This window comes from Chionomys nivalis, chromosome 14 (assembly GCF_950005125.1).
Source record: "Chionomys nivalis chromosome 14, mChiNiv1.1, whole genome shotgun sequence".
Lineage (NCBI taxonomy): Eukaryota > Metazoa > Chordata > Mammalia > Rodentia > Cricetidae > Chionomys > Chionomys nivalis.
In genome coordinates, this window is record NC_080099.1 from 15,217,563 (window position 1) to 15,239,209 (window position 21,647).

A 21,647-nucleotide genomic window follows, 5' to 3' on the forward strand; every position below is an offset into this window, starting at 1 on the left:
GAGCGTATGAGGCATCTTGGCAGAGGAAGAAACATTGAAGTAGAACGATTTAGTAGCAAAAGAACGCTTGCATCCAAATATTCAAGAAATTCCTGGTCAGGGAGTCAAAGAGCACTGGCAATATGTGTGGCATGTTTTAACATTGTTGCTCGCCGTCTCCTGGAATGCTCTGCTATGCTGGAGATGTTGTTTATCTGTTCTGTCCCTTATAGTGGGGACAAAGCTCTTATGGCCACTGAATGATTGAAATTGGCTGTCATAAAAAAAGAATAAATGTTAAAATAACTAATTATGTAGTTTATATTGATAGAAGCCACAGAGCCTATTGTTAGTACATTATGCACCAAAATTTTAGAGGGATTATCATAGAGAATGACTAAAAATAAATTGTGTTCCCTAAGATAGAAAATAAAACTTGCCCATTGGCAGAATTTTCTGGATCACATTAGGTCAATAGGTAAAATCACAACAGAAAATACTGCATTAAATACAGTAGGATTATTCTGTAATTGTCCCTCAAATACTTAATAAATAACAAACATGACCACTTTTATTTTCTGAAATCAAGACTAGTTGGATTGACTATTATCATTTCCTAATACAGGATCACTTGACTTCAAAGCATTACAAAAGATGCATCTGAGAAACCATGTTTACATGAACTAAATGGAACAAAGTAATGACACAGTTGGTATAGCCCATGATGTGGAGAAGTCAAAAGCAGGTCATACGTGGGACTACAGTTCCTCTATGCATCAATTTCTTCTCCCAAAGTCAGGCAAGGCTAGAAATGTGAAAGGTAGTGCTTGCTTTACTTCAGCACAAGCACCTTTTCCTGCTACACCGACCTGCTGCGTGATTCAAACCCTTGTAGAAGTGCAGCGTCTCCTGCTCTCTTTGTCATTTCAGGAATCCCTTTGGCTTTAAAGGGGCCCTAAATAAAAAGAGACATCAAAAGGAATACAGAAAACCTGGGCTCTGACATTAAATTTTAATCCCAAATCTATCATTCTCTCTCTCTCTCTCTCTCTCTCTCTCTCTCTCTCTCTCTCTCTCTCTCTCTCTCTCTCACCCTTTTGTTCTGTTTCTGTCTTTAGTTTTTAAAATCTTTTCTCCAAAACTACTACAAACCAGTAACCCAGTAACATGTTAAATAATTCGTTGGAAAACACAATGATGAATAGATGAGAATCTGAAATTCAAGGAAAAGAGACAGTCATCAACAGAACAGCCAACAACCACTCGCCTTTGAACTTGGCTATTAAAAACATAAACTGCTTAAGCTGCTACTGAGACTCCTCTACATTTTATCTGATCTCATTCCCTTAAAGGACTTCAAATGTCCGGTCTTAGAGCTGTGCTGTCAGCTTCAATTTTTTGTTAGATTCCTTACTGCATCACGTAAAGGTCGGTTTTTCAACCTGTTATCTATAAATTTGAGTGTCTCAAAATGGAATGATTATGATTGCCGCAAAGTAAGCTTCTGAAATTGTGGTCGTCCGAGCAGAAGATAAGTGTAAGGGTTTTGGAGAATTGTGTCAAATCACACATCATTCTTCAGATTCCAGTCATGTTATTGGTCAAAGCAGGGTTCATATCTCCATGGAAATCTCATTATTCTGAGGAGTTAATTTGTCTCCCTATCCATTGATGTGCATTTTTTTCCACTGAACTTGCAGTTTCTGAATCAGGAATGTAACATAGGAATGCCTGACTGGACTGAAAATGGAAGTAACCTGTGTGTGTGTGTGAATACGTGTGTGTAAATACAGGAAGATGAGCACTCTTGTTAGAATTTAATATTACAGTCTAAGAAAACGTGCTTACCAGGTGCCATCTTACACACAATTATAGTACAACAGATGTATGTTGGCCCATGTGACCATGCATATTTCTTCACTCTGTTTTTGAGCATTGATAGAGAGAAAGATATATATCAAGGTTCTTTCATTATAGTTCGTGTGTTAACTGAACAATTTTATAGAGATATAACCTAGATAATAGTAAAAGAAGTACAAAACCCCAATAAAGTCAGATATATAGACAAATATTAGGGTATCCAATAGCATTCATTTCCATTTCCGGAAAAATAATCAGAAATGTCATTTTTATTGTTACTTCAAATCATTGACAAATCATGTACCTGATAAAGTAGCATACAAGACTTTGTAAGAAACAATGTGTAACATTCAAACAAGTTGAACTTCTAAGATATGTAATCTAATTAGATATAAATATAAAGAAATACTGTTATTTTAACATAGCAATACTATTCTTATTATATGTTATGATTTAATTAATTGCATTTTTTCTGTTCTTCTCATGTTCCCTTTCATCATTCTTGCCATGCATTTAACTCATTGTGATGTGTTACCACTGGTATTTATTTTAACTCTTTGTTTACACATTTATTCGTTGGTTTCATTTGGTGGGTTTTGAACCCAGATCCCACTGACCCCGTTGACTATTATCCTTTGCTTGATGATTTCCCCACCTCGGGCCCAGATGTCTCCACCCCCATGCTCCCACCAGTAGGTGTACAGGCTGTGGCTCTTACCCATGAGGCTGTGAGGGTCAGCTGGGCAGACAACTCTGTCCCGAAGAACCAAAAAACATCCGACGTGCGGCTTTACACTGTCCGGTGGAGGACCAGCTTTTCTACCAGTGCCAAGTACAAGGTGAAAATCAAACTGACTGCGTGAAATTTAAAGTTATCTTTCATATGCTTGGTGTATTGTGTTCCATGTTTCCTGGTGTGCCATAAACCGCTTTTCTACAGTGACTTTCACGTACCAAAGCAAGGCATTTTAATAGCTTAATATCGTAGTTAAGAAAAATTATGCCTTGAGCCGGGCGGTGGTGGCGCACGCCTTTAATCCCAGCACTCGGGAGGCAGAGGCAGGCGGATCTCTGTGAGTTCGAGGCCAGCCTGGTCTACAAAGGGAGTTCCAGGACAGGCTCCAAAGCTACAGAGAAACCCTGTCTCGAAAAACCAAAAAAAAGAAAAATTATGCCTTTGGAAACCAAAAAAAGCAAGGTAGAAAAATATCAAGAGCTGCAAAAAGATGTTTGAGTCTCACCAGATGCTGCTCGCACTAGACTTTTGCTTTTGCTTTCCACAGGAAAGTCATTTTCCTTTGGAAATAGAAGGGCTCCAAGATCAGCTCCTGAACAGATTATGATATGATTCCTTGACTCAGAATCTAGATTGCTGTTCATTAATTGCCCAACCCACTCATACAGGGTACAACAGGGGGATCAGGGATGTGAAGACACTTTATAGCACCCTAGAAATAAATTTCCAGACACTAACATTGAGTTCCTTATTTAGCTTCAAAGCAATCTTCCTGTTGTTGCAAGGAAAATCCTTTAAGTGAGCCTGAGTTACAGCAGCCTCCTGCTCATACTCATTTCCAAATTGTTTCATACTCAGCCCCAGAGATCACCAGTGACACATAAGAGACTGTTATTTCACTTTTCCATCTTTCCTGCCCAAATTCGGCAATTCAAACAAAGAGTTACTAACAAAGAAATATGTATAGCCTTCTAAACCCAAGAATGCGTGGATGTGTTTAAGCAGTAGACAGTGTCAACAAACTGGAAGAATCAACAGACTCCTGTCTCTATAATAGTTCTAGATCATTTATTCTGAAATAAAGTTTTAATTCTGCTTACTTAATATGTATAACTTGCAATGCCTTATGCACCCATCTTAATAGATGCATGCTTGGAAAAATTCCATAAATGGTTCAAGTAAGGTTACACAGCTGAAAGTTAGTTTACAAGGCAATAACTAGGAGCGAACACGACGTTTAACGTTATAATCTCATCATCCAGGGTACTAAAGCACAAGGATTGGCAAGAGTTTGAGGCGAGTCTGGGCTACAACATGAGGTTTTCTCTAAAAATAAACTGAAGAAGAATGTAAATGTTACTCCAAAACTAAGGGATCCAGTAGCTTAACCCTAGCTCTTTGTTTCCTCACACCCACATCTGTCACTTTTCTTGACACTCCCCAGGAATAATTGCTAAAGGGAATATCGCTCCCTTCCTCCCGCTGAACTACCGTGTTCCTTAATCTGATTGCAAGACATTGGAAATTTGGGAGATGCACTTGTCTGGGGAAATTTCTGGCCCCCGAACAGGAAATAGAGCAAAATCACACTGGTTTCATGATTCTGCCTCTGTGTTCAGTCATGCTGGAGTTGCTTTAGTGCCTTTCATCTTTTAAGTGGTCAGAACTTTGTGGTTTATGATAAGTCAACTTCTAGCTGAAACAATAAAAAATAATAATAATAAAAATTTTCTTTGATATTGCTGCCCTGGTAGACCAGGCAAGTTCTCAACCAAATCTATAAAATATTATTAATAAAAGATATGTTATGCCGGGTGGTGGTGGCGCACGCCTTTAATACCAGCACTTGGGAGGCAGAGGCAGGTGGATCTCTGTGAGTTCGAGACCAGCCTGGTCTACAAGAGCTAGTTCCAGGACAGGCTCCAAAACCACAGAGAAACCCTGTCTCAAAAAAACCAAAAAAAAAAAAAAATATGTTAGAAGTACATATCTCCTTACAGTATTAGATTTCAGATTCAGCAGAGCCATAAATAAAGATAATATTATCAGGAAAGAATATATGAGAGTATTAAGAAGTATCTCTACATATAGATTGCTCAGTTTTGAGTTTAGTTTCAGAAAAGATGTTCCCCACTTTAAAATTGTTATGTTCATAACTTTGTAGATATATTCATTTTCCAGAATGGTTATGGGAACTTTTGCCAGAATATGAAATAATATTTTGATTATTTTTTAGCCTCATTTGAATAACAAGATCCAACATTTCTTGAGGCAAATAATTTCAGTGGAATGCCTAGTACAGCAGACATGGAATTACTCAAACTCACAAAGAATTTGAGGACCAAGCAAAGCAGATTTCAACTGGGCCTTCTCTGATGAAAAAAAATTTTTAATTTATTACAAACAGCCCTCTTCACATGCACAAGTACACACACATGCACACACACACACACACACACACACACACCTACTCCTGTACACTGAGATGAAGAGATCTCTAGGAAAGGGTTGGGCAGTTGAACAGTAAGAACAAATAAAAAGAATGGCAGGTCTATGAGAAAGAATATCATGAATATTGAAGTTATTAATAATAAATGACTTGGTTTGTACTTTATGCTTTTAAAATAATGTTCATATCTAAACGAAATTCTTCATTCCATGATAGTTTAATGAAATAAGCAAGACATACTCATTTTAGGGCCAAGGGAACTTCTGGAGTCAAATCAGGTGGCTGCAAGAAATGCATTTGTGGTTTTGTCGGATCACTGAGTCTCATTTTCTCAAATTGGACAATAATTCTGAAAATGATATTTTGATTACTTAAATTCCTATATTGATTTTCCTATAAAAGTATGAACTTCCTTTAATTATCTAGACAATTATTTAATCACATACTGGTTTACATGACTTTCCAATAAAAAAATAATTATTGGCGGTTGCCTAGAGCTTAGCAGATTTGTTGTGAATGTAGTAGAATATGGGATGTTATGTAAGACTCAGGCCCCTTGTTCAAGATTGGACTCAAGTTAAAATTTAATATTGCTAAAGTATTGAAAATGACATGAAACAATGTCTCATGTATTATAGGTAGCAATTATTAGCACTTGCTCTAGGCCAAGCACTGTTTTCCTTCACTTACTTCACACAGTAAATGACGATATAAAGTCTGTCATATTAACTGAAACTTACAGAAAGGAAGATGGGAGCTTCTGAGCTCAGAGAGGTATTACCCAGCTATCCTGTATTACAACTGCAACCATATATTATTTTCCAAAGTATTTTGAGGCTTAACCATTCATTGTAGCAATTGCTCTCTATGAGTGTCTGATAAATGCTTCCGAGATTTTTAATTTGATATGTTGAATGGGTACATCATAACAATGTTATTAGTGTCTTTTAATTTTTATTTGTTGTAAAAAACATGTAGGATTTTCATAACTATAGCCTAACCTATAATAGATGTTCAATTTAATAATTTTTGCCATAATACAGTAATAATGAGACACTTATATCATCAACCAATGGGAAAAAACTTTAATTTTTCCAGATGTAAATACCCAACACATATTTAAATATAGAAGCAATAGGAAGCATTTAGCTTGGGAAAAGACAAAGATATAAGTAATAAGTAGAAGTTGAAGTTTTAAGAGATTTGCATAGTTTTAAATGAGCCAGGTCTTGTAGAAAATAAGATTTTACCTGTGAGACTAGCCTGCTTTTCCTTTATCATTTTTGCTCTTTTAGTAAGCAAGAAAGATACAATTTACTTATTTTCTACTAAAATAATTAAACTTGTTTATAATGCAGCAAATGGACTCAAAACCAAATACAATATTCTACAATGCAATTTCCTTGTTTACTATTTATCCAATTGCCGATTCTTTTTTGATCAATTGCTATTCTTTCTACACATGTTTCTGTATATGTGAAATATTCAAAATGAGAGAAAACATGTCACACAGACACACTCTTGCTCTGATTGATCAGTAGGTATTTGAAAGCATTCAAACTTTGAAACTAGGTCTTGATTTTAAATATCTTAGTCACTATAATGCTATTAAATTAATTATTTGCAGATGAAAATTATGATGACTAACAGAAAATATATAATACTAACCCCCAAATCCTGATTTCAGTGATAAAGCTATGAATTTAATTCAGGTCCAACTAGAAAGTGTCTTGAAATGGGGTTGAAAATAAATTTTGTCTTCTGCCTGTGCTCAGGGGAATACAGAACTAACCCAGTTGACTTCCCCTTAGAACAAAGTGCTGCCTGATTTTATCAATAAATCTCATATATATGAGCAGTCAGCATATATGGACTGGCACAGAAGGGGCCTAGCTATTGTGTTATTTTAAACTGTTACCTACTTTTGGCTGACTCATTAACTAGTTGGTTTACATGTTTTGATTTACTGAATTGACAGTTCATTCTTTTTATTTCTTATTTCTTATTTCTGGTTGGTATAGTCAGAAGACACAGCCTCTCTCAGCTACACAGCAACGGGCCTCAAGCCTAACACAATGTATGAGTTCTCGGTCATGGTGACGAAGAACAGAAGGTCTAGCACATGGAGTATGACAGCACACGCCACCACCTACGAGGCTGGTATGTGAAGAGACGCTGGCCTCAAAGGCTTGTGTTTGGCCTAAATAGCAGTGTTCACAAATTCTGTGGAAATGAAGACAGAATTAGGATGGTTTCAAAATTATACCTTGTCCTGCCTTAAATAGTATATGTTGTACAATTCATAGCACTTCTACAGCTAATAGTTATTATTCCACTCCCATGGAAGAGAATGAGGGGAATCAAATTAAACAATCTGGTGGAATGATTAATCACTGATTATTAGAATGAGTTCTTTAGAACATTAACTCGTAGGTTCTGAATAGGAATTCTCTTCAATGTGTTTAAAAATAATGGGAATCTAATTATCGAACTCTATCTGATAGAAGGGTGCTTTGAACAACAGTCCTAATAGATATTGGATAATTTGAGGCATAATTTAAAAATTACAAAATTGGCCTCCTGTTTTTTTTTTTAATTCATATTAAGACAGCTGGAATAGGAAGTATTTCCGGGTGGTCTTGGTCATACTTTGAAAATAGGTTCACATAATGAAAAACTTGTATGAATTTTGAGAGAGCTTGGATCTACATCAATACAAGTCAACATAAAGTTCAGAAGTCAAATTTCCTAGGAATAATAAATCTGTAGTTAAAACATTTTCAAATTTGGCACTGGAGTTTACCAAAACCTACTTCCTAAAGAATATCTTCTAAAACATATTTTATTTTGCTTTTTATTATTTTTATATTGTGTGCCTGTGTTTGTCTGCACACATAACTGCAGGTGCCAACAGTGGCCAGCAGAGGGTGTCAGACCTCTTGAAGTCACATGACCTGGGTGCAGGAAACAAACTCAGTTCCTCTGCAAGAGTTATTTGTGTACTCCTAGCCACTTAGTAACCTTCCCAGCCCAAATAGTTTCTATTTTTAATTGGTTTGTTATTTATATTATATTTAGGTGTGTAAAATGTGTATTTTCCCACTAGAATTTGCCTCTTGATGTTGCAACTTTAATTTTATTTATGGTTTTTGCCTTAATTTTTAGAGCTCTACAATTTAGTAGGCACTTCTATCTATAAAAATCTTTCCTGAGCCAGGCGGTGGTGTCATTCACCTTTAATCCCAGCACTTGGGAAGCAGAGGCAGGCAGATCTCTGTGAGTTTGAGGCCAACCTGTATACAAGAGTTAATTCCATGAAAACTTTCTTTATAGTCTCATTTTAATGTTCTTTATTGTAGTTTACTTATTAAACATTATTAAATGTCCCTTATTAATTGTGACTTGGATGCCAACGTCAGCAGTATAAGGAAAATGAGGTTCAACCAAGTGAATTGCATACCATGAGGACTACAAAATACCCATTTCTGTCTTTTTACCCTAAAGGTCAGGAACAGAGTCAAATATAAACTAGCAAAACAAAACAAAACAAAAAATCTAATAAGTAAAACCTGATAGGATTTGGCTGAAAGAATATTCATTTCACCTTAAAGTAAGCAAATTCATGCATTTTTCCCATTCATAGACATAAAATGCACACCAGCATCTGACTTGCAAAATGCACTCTAGACATTTCTCATCAAGGACCTAGCCTTATAGAGGCACCAATGGTCATTCCCAACACAGGCAAAAAGATAATAAGGTTGAGACCTGGGGTTAGCAGACAGAGTGATTGTCAAATCAGATAATGATCTGAGCAAAGGTGTAAATAGCATGTGGATGAGATTCCTGGGTGATGATGAGAAGAAAGAAGCAATTCACAAGTGTCCGTGAATTCTGTAACTGTGAGGAGGAAATGAGCTGGATAAAATAACTTGAAGATCTGCTTTAATTCTGAAATAAGATATAGGCACCAGGGCTTTCTTGCTACAAGCTGAAGGACCTCTGTAGTAAACCTAAGGATGGTTGGCAAATTTTTAAATTAAAATAGTTCATTCTGCCCAGATGAGGAATATTTTATTTTATTTTGATTAGCTATATTAAAATACAATTAACAGGAATGGTGCCAGTAAGGAGCTAGTCACAGCTATAAGAAACTATTACTGCACTACCCTTACCGGACTATCACCCTCGTGTTTTGACACTGCATGTCTTCCTTGCTTGTATCAATCAATATTCAACTGTTCAGAAGAGAGGCCATCATGAGTATTTCTTGAGATAGTTGTCAAAAAAAGGGGGCAAAAAAAAGCTGGTTAAAAGACTCTACATTACAAATCCGTGTAGCCTTGAAGCTTGTATGGCCTAAAGACAGCCTTTTTTATTTCTCTCTAAAAGAAAATTCCATATGTTTCTCTGAAAGGAAGAGGGGCAAAGGAATATTGACAATCTAAATAACAAAAGCGTAATGTAATTTTCATGTCTGCAATTTTCTAAGTCTAGAAGGTTTCCCCTCTGTTCATATACTTAATGGAAATCTGTGGCTGGGGGACATGTGAGAGCCATAGATATGATGGGTCTTGCTCAGTATACACAATGGGTTAATTTGTAACTTCCAGGCCTTGTGAAAGGTACTAGGCATTTAAAAAAAAATGCAGTCTCTATTTTAGAGAGAATAACAATCATTTAAAAGGATAACTATATTGAGAATCATGAAGTAAGATAAGAACCATGAAGAAGCAGAAGGAATGAAGTCACCAAATTTGGGGCATGTTGAAATTATAGGAAACAGTACAAAGCACTAATTTTGCTTGAAAAAATAAGGGAAAGTTTCACAAAATGATACCTAGTCACAGTCTTGGGGCAATCATTAGGTACTAATGGGAACCATAGAAATCATCAAGTCCATTTCTTTCCCAGATATTGGGGGTATATTTGCAGCTCATGGGGAAATTTTAAATATTTGAGCCAAAAAGTGCAACTCTGAAGTTTCTATTCATCATTCCCACAGCTTAAGGATAAAGATATGCACACACCTTAAGCACATGAATTAACAGAATGTTTGAGGAATCAACTTCTCAGTACATTACTATGTATCTATTATAGCAAAAAAAAATTGAAGGATTTTTCTTTTCCTCTTTTCAATACCCGAGCTGACTGGTAAAGTAACCTTTGAATCATCCTTTGCCAATTTCCTAAATAAATATCAATTTGAACTTTAACATAGGTAAGAAAATAGTAATTCTGACAAGTCACAATCTATTTATTTATCTCATAATTTAAAATTATATAAATGATTTGTGTAATATCTGAATCAATTTTGACTGTATCTAGTCTTTCTATTCATGGACTATGAAATACCTTGAATGAACTCTTTAGGAAAATAATCCTTTTGTAAAATGCCATTCCTTCTTTGATATTTTGATATAATCTATGTTGTTCTTCCAGTGCCTCTTGACATATGTTTTCTTCTTGTCCATCTCATAACAACCCCTTTCTTTTTTCTTATCTTCCTTTTTTTCCTCCTCCTGTGGGTTACTGTCATTCCCATTTTTCTTTGAAAATTTAAATATATTAAGTGGTTGACAACATATCAAAATTAGCCTAACTTTGGATTAACTAGAGTTCCAATGGCCTTTGAGGAAATAAAAAATGACACATAGGAATGATTTGTGTCTTTCCATTTGGTTCATATCTACAAATACACAAGAAGGTATTCTGGAAGTGGATTGTAACTAATGTGATGATTTAGCTTATGTGGCATTCTGAAGCACTAAGGAGAAAAGAATGAAGATGCGTTCAAATAGAAATCTAGTTCTGTTCTTCTTATTCACTGGAGTTCTATTTGGAAACAAGAAAATTCTAGCAGAAAACAGATGGAGAGAAGAAATGGCTCCTAATATGCCTGTGTCAAACTAAGGATAACAAAGAGACTGCAGATAATGAACCTGGAAGGTTGCTAGCTACTTAGAAGGGAAACTGTCTTCAAAGGGGTAATAAACAGATCAGTAGAGTTCAGGGAGATGCTGAATGGGCTGCACACAATTGGTTCCATCTTTGGAATATGTTGGCATTTAATTTTGCACAACGTAGAGAAGAAATAGATCTGAAGAGTGCAGAATTTTTTGGTATCTTATTTCATGTGCGATTGATGAAAGTCTCTCATATATTACTTGTCTTTTCTACTTTTGTTTCTCAATTTCTGTTCTCCCTTAGAAAATACCTAGTACCCTTTTAAGCTATAATATTTAACATGTTTTTATGGAATTTTGTGTTTGTTGTTGTTTGTTTGTATCTCTTTTGTTTCATGAAACTTGGTAGGTTAGTTTTTTTCAGTTATTAACTACAGCTTCAGTAGATTCCCTATTGGAAGTTATACAGTTCATGTGTTCATTAAGCACACATTTCTACATACATGCATGACTGTGAGCTCACTTCAAAGCACCTATTGAATTCTTCAGCCCCGTATTTCCTCACTCCTTTGGAAGACCTTGAGCTTCCATGGTAAAGTACCAACTCTACTCTTTCCCTTCTGCCATTCAAATAGTTGCAATGGATTGTAAAAGACAAAATAAACACGACATACCTGATGATAGATCCTGATTGTTAATGCTACGACAAAACGCCCACCAGCTTCTTTTCCACCACCAATGACAAGACCTTGTCTCTGTCTCATCTCACAGCCCCGACTTCTGCTCCCAAGGATTTGACAGTCATTACTCGAGAAGGGAAGCCTCGAGCTGTCATTGTGAGCTGGCAGCCTCCCTTGGAAGCCAATGGGAAGATCACTGGTAAGCATCCAGCTTCCTCCCCAGCCTTGTCCCACCTTCACCTTTGCCCCTTACTTTGCTTACTTCATAGCTGCTCTTGCTCTTTGTGTGGAGTTTCTGATTCAGCATCTTGGTTCATTTCTTCATCCTCTCTGATTGGTGCTTCTTCTTCCCTGCTGAGGCTGTAGTTCTCTTAGGGTTCATACAAGTACACACACATGAATATCGGCTTTCAGTTTCTGTGCGAAATATGTGTGTTTCATTCAGGATAGGCATTGTGTGTTTTATCCTATGGACCATTAAGATAATCTTCTTATGGAGTGAGTGTAAAAATGAATGTCTGAAAGAAAGGTGATTGTTTGACAGTTACAGAATATAAAGGAATTCTGGTGGCCTTGCATTTTTGTACAACATGTGAAGGAGGTTTGTCTTGGGATTTTTAACTTCTCATTTAGCTTTTAGCTTCATTCTTAAACAATAAGGTTCAGAAAATACTTAATATTGACCAACAGAAATTGAACATAATGAATTTTCAGAGTGATAGCTTTTATTTTTCCTAATATTGCTGATAACAAAAATGCCTAATTAAAACATCCATTAGAAGCCTGTGATGTTAATTTAGTATATGTATAAAAACCATAATGGAGTTCTACTAGAGAGTTTGCATTCAAATGATCAATTTAGGCATTAAATAGTTATCTTCATAGAATTAACTTATTATGAAAAACATTACACAACTCTAAATGTGCACATTAGAGCCCAATGAAGGAGAACCATTGGGTTAGAAATTTACAAGTCTCTCTTTACTCTTCTACATGTATATACAAGAGGTACATGGTAATACTATAAATTAGCAGAGTGACTGAGTTTTCCTGTGATGCAAATAAACAAGAAACATGCAGTTTTAGATGACAAACTCAAGTTATATGGTACTTTGTGATTTTTTTCAAAATAAAATGATGACGTGACGCTTATCAATGTGATTGAAGTTGAAGATTTGTTTTGCTTAGGAAATGGTTCTTAATGTAATAGCAAACAGAAATTTCATGTGAACTGATAAAAAGTGGACAGATCAGAAGCATAAAATTCCTCCCCCAGGAGGAAATGAGTTCAATTGTCAGTGTGCTATGCCTTTGAAAACTTGGAAAAATACATTCCAATTATTTTTTCTTTATTCTCATTCCTCTGTGGTGGTCAACTTTCATTGATTCTGTTTCAGTAAGTTTGTAGTTTGTTTTATTTATGCTTTTTTCATTATAAACAGGTTTTTATAAACATGTGTCAAAAATAGATGAAATTTTATGAAGAAAATATAGAAATTTTTAATGAAAAAAGATACGATGAAAACTGTTTGGTGAGCTACCAAATTAGTCATGCTTTCCACTGCTCCATTCTTGACTCTTCCTCAAATAAACTGTCAACTTTGCAAAGTAAACAACAGAATGTGCTTTCAACTCTGAAAAGCAAAGCCTCAATTTTGCTTTACCAATGTAAAAATTAGAATTTTAGTCAAATTTAGAAATCTCTTACCCTTATGCTAGGAACCTGGAGAGGGATTTGGGAGGCATGTATGGATTGAGGTCCATCTTCCCAATCTGATAACACTAAATGAGTCTCCTTTTCCTGCTGTTAACACACACACACACACACACATACACACACACACACAGAGGAAGTACCAAAAACCTTAAAAGTTGACACGAGGATTATATCTGAGTTATATTTGATGATTATCTTTATTTTCCTGTGGAAAGTACCTTAAGCACTGTGAACGTTATTCCATTGGGCTGGATCTTCTAGCTGGGTACCAACTCGATTTCCCTATGTTCTATAACAGAAGTAAAAGGGTATCTTTCCCTTTCCTTGGAAGATTTCCCTCCTCCCCATCATTCCTTAATAGCTACATAATCTGTGTGATTGCTCATATTTAAAACTTAAAAGCTAAGTCCAAGATATAGGTGAAAACATTCAATATTTGTATTTTGGGTTTGTTTACCTCACCCAGGATGTTTCTAGCTCCCGTTGCAAATCTATGTACTTGAAAATGATGAGATGAGAAAAAAATGAATAAATAAAGAATTTCAATGCCAAGAAGGTAAATCAGATAACACCAATGTCGTGATAATCTGATCATGAGTTTATCATATGCAGGGAATTTAGAATAATTTTTTTAAATATAATGTTCACAACAGAGGAAGCAGTGGCAATATACTTGTTGTCCTGCAAAAAATGATAAGATTGTAACTGATCACATATTCCTACTGTTCTTAAATGAAATACAAGATTTCTGAAGTAATTCATCCACAATCACATTCTTTATCTTTATACCTAAGTACACAATTACCATGATTGCCTACTAAAACCTGTTGAAGATTGAAGGTCCTGGCTGGGTTAAACTATTTGTCAGCGATCACATGACATACCTTGACCTACCCAGTGCAAAGCAAGTGTAACCTGCTCTGTGGAAGGGGAACTCTATTTAATGTGTCTTGTGCTACTGGAACCAATTCCTCTGCCCTAAAGTCTCTTGGATTGTGAAATCATCCAACCATTACCTTTATTCCATTTTGGACAGTTGTCCTAACTACTACTTAAGTCCCATTTACCAGAGTATGGGTCATTTTATTCTCAACATTAATGTTTGATGAGAGAATAAACGTAGAAAGATATAAAAAGTATAGAGAAGGGATCGAACAAATTCTGGCACATTGCTTCTTGAATTTCAAATGCCTGCTTATGTGAGGAGGAGCAGAATAACTGTGTGATGTTGCTTTTTATGCATATTAGATAAATGTGACTTTAAGACAAGAGCGCCTAGCTGTACCAACAGTCCCAGAGGAGCCTCCAAACTCTGATTTCACATGAAACTTTACTCTTTTGGTCAGCTGTGACAAGTGAAAGAATGAGATAACAACGAAGGGCAGAAGACAGCCATCGGTGACAGATTCACACGTTTCCAAAGGAGACTGTGTAGTTGGGGAAGTCTGTCATTTAAAACTTTAGATGGTGGATTCTTTAGCTTGAGAATATACCCAAACCTGGCCATTCAGATGAATCTGGGAGCTTTCTCTAAGACCAGTTTTTAGGGTTGGATAATAATATCTTCAACTGAAGTTTGGAAAGTTTTAATTGTCAAATTGAAAAAAAAAAAAAAACAACGAAGTCATCTGTGTCACCATAATATCAAGGACTGTTGGAAGGACAATTTTAAATTGTCAGAACCTGACACAAGATGAGCTTTCCCTAATCGACTACAGTTTTGAATACTTCAATAATTTTTTTTTATTTAGAGGAATCACAGTGAAAGTCAATGTATTGTTTTTTCTGTAAAAGTTTAAAAAAATCATAAAGGAGCATAGCGACATAGGTGGGAAAATAATTTTCAAAGTTTCATATGCATCGTGCCCTTACAACAGTGCAGAAAATGTTAATTTCATTAGAAGTCATTAATCACTAGGTAATGGTAGCACATGCCTTTAATGCCAGCATGTGGAAAGCAGAGACAGGTGGATCTCTGTGAGTTCCAAATCAGCCTGGTCTCCACAGCAAGTTCCAGGGCAGCTAGGGCTATCAGACAGGAAAATCCAGACTCAAAAAAAAAAAAAAAAAAAAACAAAACAAAAACCATAACAAAATAAACCAAGTCATTAATCCAAAACAAGACTATTCTACAGATATTCATACAATTAGTGAGTTTCAGTTTCAGTACTGATTACTCGTGAATTTTGTGAGGAATGAAAACATGCCAGAGGATGTGGCTGCTGCCGTAAAGAATATTTCCTTTTAATTTTTTTTTTCAGATGGGGTAGAAGACATGATATAATAAATAAATAAAAGAAAGAAAGAAAAACTGCAAATATCAGGATATTCTTTAAATAGACATGGTTTCTTGGAGAAACTGATTTGGATGATAAATATGAAGATATTTTATAATTTTTAGCATAGGAAATTAACTGTAAATGAACAAAATCCATGAGAACACTTTTATACAATGACAGTTCAAAACCCTCCCAACCGGAAGGTTTAGAAAGACTCATATAACATGTTCATATTCTGTGTTGTTCTCTATCATAATATACCTTCTCCCTTACCTCAAACTTTCAACATGATCAAGCTTTCATACTAACATGGCAACAGATGTCCAAAAATATAAAAATTCCACAGATCAACCAAGAATTTGCTTATGACATTGCTTGATCACAGGAATAATTTTGAGCACAGCTTATAGAGATTATCCTTAATGTATGTATTTCTGGCAATATTATTACCATGTATTAGTAGCCAAAACCAACACCTGATTGTGGTCACAATTTCTGTGTATCTAGAATATCTTTACTGTTACTTTTTGAAGGCATAAGTCAGTATATCAACCTAGTTAAAGTCTCACTGTTGGTGATTGGTAATAGTTTTGCTTCTCAACATGCATGACTGACAGGAGGTTTTGGTTTCTTATTGATGCCCAAAATTAACCCTTACTTCCTGCTTCCTGGTCAACTTCACTTGGAGGTGCACTTCATCAAAACCACCATAGGAAAAGAACCGTGGAATCTGCTGGCAAAATTCCAATCTCCTTTGACTCAATGTTACAGAGTATTCTGATGCATAATTATGTTGGTGAGAGGCAAGATTTAGAACTCATCCTAGCTCAGGAGGACAACATCACACAAATGCGTGAAGACCAGAGAATGTATCGGAGTAATTGCAGCCATCAAATATGGTTAACCAAATTATTAAATGAAAAAGTCCTGCCCTGAGGTCATTTTTCTAAAGTATACCCTCCCTTCAGGTAATTCCCATGACAGGCAGGTTTGAAAGAATACAAATAAAGAGGAAAGGTGAGAATTAACACAAAAAAAGGTATAAGTTTCATTAATCAGTCTTTATTTAAGACAAAATGACTTGTGGATGTTGTATTTTGAAATTTAGCTTAAATATACAGATCAACAGGGGAGAATTTCCCAGTTTAGAACCCAGAAATCACAGAGCTCCAAATATCCAAGAAAGTCCTATAAGGCAGTGTAATGAGGGATACAAAAGCATAGGTGTTATCCGAATTTATTCAAAACACAAAGCTTACAGGACAGAAAGCTCATGGCCAAGGACTGCTTTTATGTGTCAGAAATACCTTAATAGGACTTCAGTTGATGGAATCGATTTGGATTCAGAAGGTAAGGGAAGTTAGATTGGTGTGAATAACAAGGAATGTGGGCTACAAGCTTCCTACAGTGCGGATTTGTGCTGGTGCAGGGATACTTCTGAAGACAGGTGAAATTCAGTCGAAGAACTCTGAAGTAAGCATGGTTCAGACACAGCAATGACAGTTCCCAGTCCAGATGGGGGCAAGAGTGACTCAAAGGAAAATGTTTTTAAAGGACAGCATATCGCTTTAAGAAAGTGATTTTCATATTCTTATGTAACACAGTACAGTGTATGAACAATACAAACAATAAAGATTATATAAAAGAAACTTATGCAGAATTATTAGACTTATAAACACTGCGGTATGTAAGACAAATATTATTTACAGAATTTTGTCAGAAAGGAAGGACAGCACCATGTTTATATAACAAAAACACACACTATAAGCTCCATACAGTTTCATCTGACAAAGTAATATGTAAATTATTGATGCTTTTAAATAAGAGATAGCACCTAAGTTGGCTAAGACTGGTGTTCAGATACGCGTATTTCATAAGGCTAACTGATTTTCAGTGCATATTCAAATTAGACTATCATAAGTGCGTGAACTGTTACCATTCTACTAATATACTTCCAAACCATATAATTAAAGCCCTCCAGTGATAGGCACTAATATTTGAGAATCTCCCTCCAGCCCTTTTTCCAACTAGCTTCGTTATTTGTGAAAGGAGTTCCACACAAGCCCTGCTATTCTCCCAGAGTCACTGCAAAAATAAAATATGACTGTTCATTTTTATAACATTATAAATATATACAGCATTTATACTTTCCAATGTATCTTTATTATTTAAGCACAGCCAAAATAAATATTAATTCATCATCATTTATTATTGGACCGCCACAAGTATTATGCAGGCATGTTATCTCAGTTTTACATTCATCATAGTGTTTGTATTTTAGAAAAGATAAATAATCAGAATTTATAGGTAGCTAAAACACCAATTTTTAAGTATGACATATATCTGATTTCTAATGTCCTACTCTATATTCTGATTCTATGCATTGAAACAATTACTAACTAATTCTTACAATATTAAAAAAGTCATCACTTGCTAAACAGAATGTTGTTCTTTGTAGATTGTAGATACATAATGATTATTACAAAATATATTTGAGAAACATGTGTGCATTTAAAGGAGAACTACTACATGTACATCAAACAAAATTACATTTGTCTATTTATGCAGCTTACATCTTGTTTTATACCTTGGACAAGAATATACCAATAGACGACTGGATTATGGAGACTATAAGCGGTGATCGGCTGACCCATCAGATCATGGATCTCAACCTTGACACCATGTACTACTTTCGAATTCAAGCACGGAATGCGAAAGGCGTGGGGCCCCTCTCTGATCCTATCCTCTTCAGGACTTTGAAAGGTTTGAACTGTTTCTCGTCGTCTCTTTCTTTTTATTTGGGGTTAGTCACAGAAAAACTCCACAGTCGGTGTTAGGAAAAGCAAACCAACAAACCTACACTGTTATATTTATTTTGGCGATAATACTTGCAGTGGGCATTCAAAATAAATTTAAATTTATTTTAAACTCAAAGACAATATGTCAAATATGGTTTTATCACAAATTTCTGGCATTAACACCAGAAGACATATTTAATCTGTATTTTTATTTATAGCATCCAGCATTTTGCATTAGTTTCATGTATACCAATTTTATTTGAGGTGTAATTAAGCCTTAGACCCTTTAATATAAGGGAATAAAAATGTAGATGTATTGAATTATGTATATAGCCTAAAATTGGCAACCTTATTTCCTTTCGATAATGATTATTCTTATTTATTAAAGTAAACTTTAATAACACAAACCAACAAATTGCACAAAGAAAAATGTGGTTGGCACGTTGATAACACAAAAGCAAAAAAAAAAGTTTAATATGATAGTTAAATGAAACCCCACATTCTAGTAAGAATATATATGTATGTGTGTGTGTGTATGTGTGTGTGTGTGTGCACTCAATTTAAAAGTAGTTGGTATACTTATAGAAAGTACAAAGTTCAAATATTGATGGCATAAAAAATGTACTCTTTTAGAATCCAGTAATATTTTCATATAAGATGAAATGCTTGCAAGAGTCTCAGTCAACGATGAAAAATAATTTACAAGGCCCATAGTTGATATTTATAGATGTATATTTGCTGTACTATGTTCAGTTTTATACAAGGATAGATAGAGTGGGTCTTAAAAGTGTGACAACATTATGTATATATGTTTTTCCAGAAAAAAAAAATGAATACATGATCGAAAACAAGTGAGACATTAAAAGGACCTTCATGATTGACAATTCTACCCACTTTTTCGCTGTGCTTGAAGAAGGGTCTTAGAGTAACTGCGTAGCCTGCTTCTCAATGCATTAGGAAGATATGCTAATATGTAGTGGACTTTTGAATTCTCATGAGTAAGCTATTCAAAAGCTGGATTTTGTTAACAGCTTACCTGAAATTTTGCCAAAAAATACACAAACAAGCATTCATCCTGAGCCTGTGTGACAGTTCTTCATGTCACAGTAAGAGTGAGGAGGGAGGTGAGCAGCGAATGAGCTAGTTTTTGTCCGGGTTTTGCGGACCTCATGTCTAAATCAGGTTTTACTTCATGAGCAATTGAAAGGCAGCCAGTTGTTCATTTCATAGAATCATAGAATTGTAACTAGATAATGTTTTGCAAATGCCTAAATTTTATCTATAGGCGGGTGCCAAATTAATTTCATGCTCACAGCGCATGCCAGGCAAGAGATGTCAGGGAGGGTTTATGGTGATTTAGAGAATCGGAATGTTTTATATGGTAGATTGATGAGCTGCCGCAGGATATACTGGCCCACATTGATAGCCTTCCTGGAGGTTGTTTAATCACGTTAACATTGCGCTCGTTACTGTTTATCTTGACTGCCCTAGAATCATCTATTAAGTCATTTCCTAAGCTGGAGACAAGTTACAAAATTTCTTTTATAATAGTCTACAAGAATTAGGTCTAATGTACTGATCTGATGCTGTACTTAATAGTAATCCAAGGCATTCTGTGAATAAAGTTTGCTCACATGGTAAAAATCTTTTCATGTCTTGGGGAAGTTTTAAATTACTCACCCCCCCAAAAAAATAATAATAATACAGACACTGCTATCTTTAATATAACCTGAATTCTGCAAAGAAATGTAATTTTTATGTCACTTTAAATTACAAGTGTTTTAAGGACAATAAATTATCCATCATAAAAGATTTGATATCTCACTGAACTATGGCTACACCAAAGACAAAATCATGGTGTAGCTCTGACTGAAGATTTGCTCTTTCCAAAGATGCTTAAAAGCAGAAGGCCTCTGTCCATCAGTATGTGACCTTGTTTGACAGAGAGAGTGGTTCAGATGTTTTGCTGAAGCTGGGGAATCCCTGTAGTCTGCTGGCTAATGGGTAAATGTTTCATTGCAAGTCATGCCCTAGGCAGGTGTCCGCAATTCTCATTCTTCCGTATTCAGACTTTGCCAAAATAGCAGCATTTTGTACTTGAGATTTGAGTTTGTCTTTTGCTATTAGCAACTAGCTAGAGGGCTTTAGGAGACTTGGTAAATAGTCACTGATGAACTAAAAGAACATGTATAATTAGAAAGCACATATACACATATCTGTGATGTGTTTAATTATTTATTTGAAATTTTAATTACAATTAATTTTTCACTTAATTTTTTATTAAATAGGATTATGAAAATTCCCACCTCCCTTCCAAATATCCTTCACAGACGTCTATTTAGAAACTCCTATACAGTTAAAACATTGCAAGATGTATGTTTCTGGGTGTATTACCTCCAGTGAAATCTTCATTGATGTGTTCACCTATTAAGACTCATTATAGAAACAACTAAAAGAATATGTCATAGGTAATAATATATTACATATATTAATTCACACATACATGCATATTGTGCACGATTTCTTAGATTATTATTAATGTATAATAAATCCCATATGTGGTATAATATATAGGATTTATTAGAGTCGTTAACAAGTAATCCAACTCTTTCAACAATGGCTGTCTCCTAATGGAAAGTCCAAGAATCCAGTAATTGTTCAGTTCACAAACTGTGGATGTCTCAGCTGGTCCTCAGCATATGCTAGAATCGTGAAAAATGGGGCTCTAATTCCAGTGAAGAAATGAACTTCTAGGGAAATTGAAGGCAAACAAGCAAAGAGCAAGCACTTCCTTTTTCCATGTTCTTTATATAGGCTACATCCAGAAGTTGTGGCCCAAATTTGAACTGGGTCTTCCCAACTTAGAAGATTCAAATTTAGGATGGGTCTTCTCCTCAAATGATTCAGTCAACAAAAGTCCCTTGCAGCTGTATCCAGTCACTTGGGTGTTCCTTAGTTCAAAATGTACTCAGATTGAGAGCTAAAAGTAGCAATTATATTCGTGATTGCATTCGGGAAGAGGGTCACAGAAAATTTCTATAGTGGGGAAACGTCATTTCCTCTTCCCAAAAGAGCAGAGTGTTCAGTGATGAATTCTCAGTAGAGCATGATCTATTCTCCTGGCTTTCATAATTAGTATTTTAAAATATGATTCTTCCCAACCCAGAAGTAAAAGTCACTGAAAGTCACGTGTCAGAGTATGGGAAATTGGCTTAGATTTCAAATTGTATCAAGAAAGACATG

General features: G+C 35.4%; 1 protein-coding gene across 3 annotated transcripts in view; it reads left to right on the forward strand.

Moving 5' to 3' along the window:
• The window catches only part of Dcc (DCC netrin 1 receptor), a 1,032,721-nt gene that overhangs the window by 913,190 nt on the left and 97,884 nt on the right, over positions 1–21,647 (forward strand). For 2 of the 3 annotated variants that reach the window (XM_057788956.1, XM_057788957.1), the window contains exons 17-20: positions 2,446–2,678; positions 7,046–7,184; positions 11,702–11,809; positions 18,175–18,369. In XM_057788956.1, the coding sequence (XP_057644939.1) occupies positions 2,446–2,678; positions 7,046–7,184; positions 11,702–11,809; positions 18,175–18,369 (675 nt within the window). The remainder of the gene's footprint in view (positions 1–2,445; positions 2,679–7,045; positions 7,185–11,701; positions 11,810–18,174; positions 18,370–21,647) is intronic. The other variant, XM_057788958.1, reaches the window with a different exon arrangement.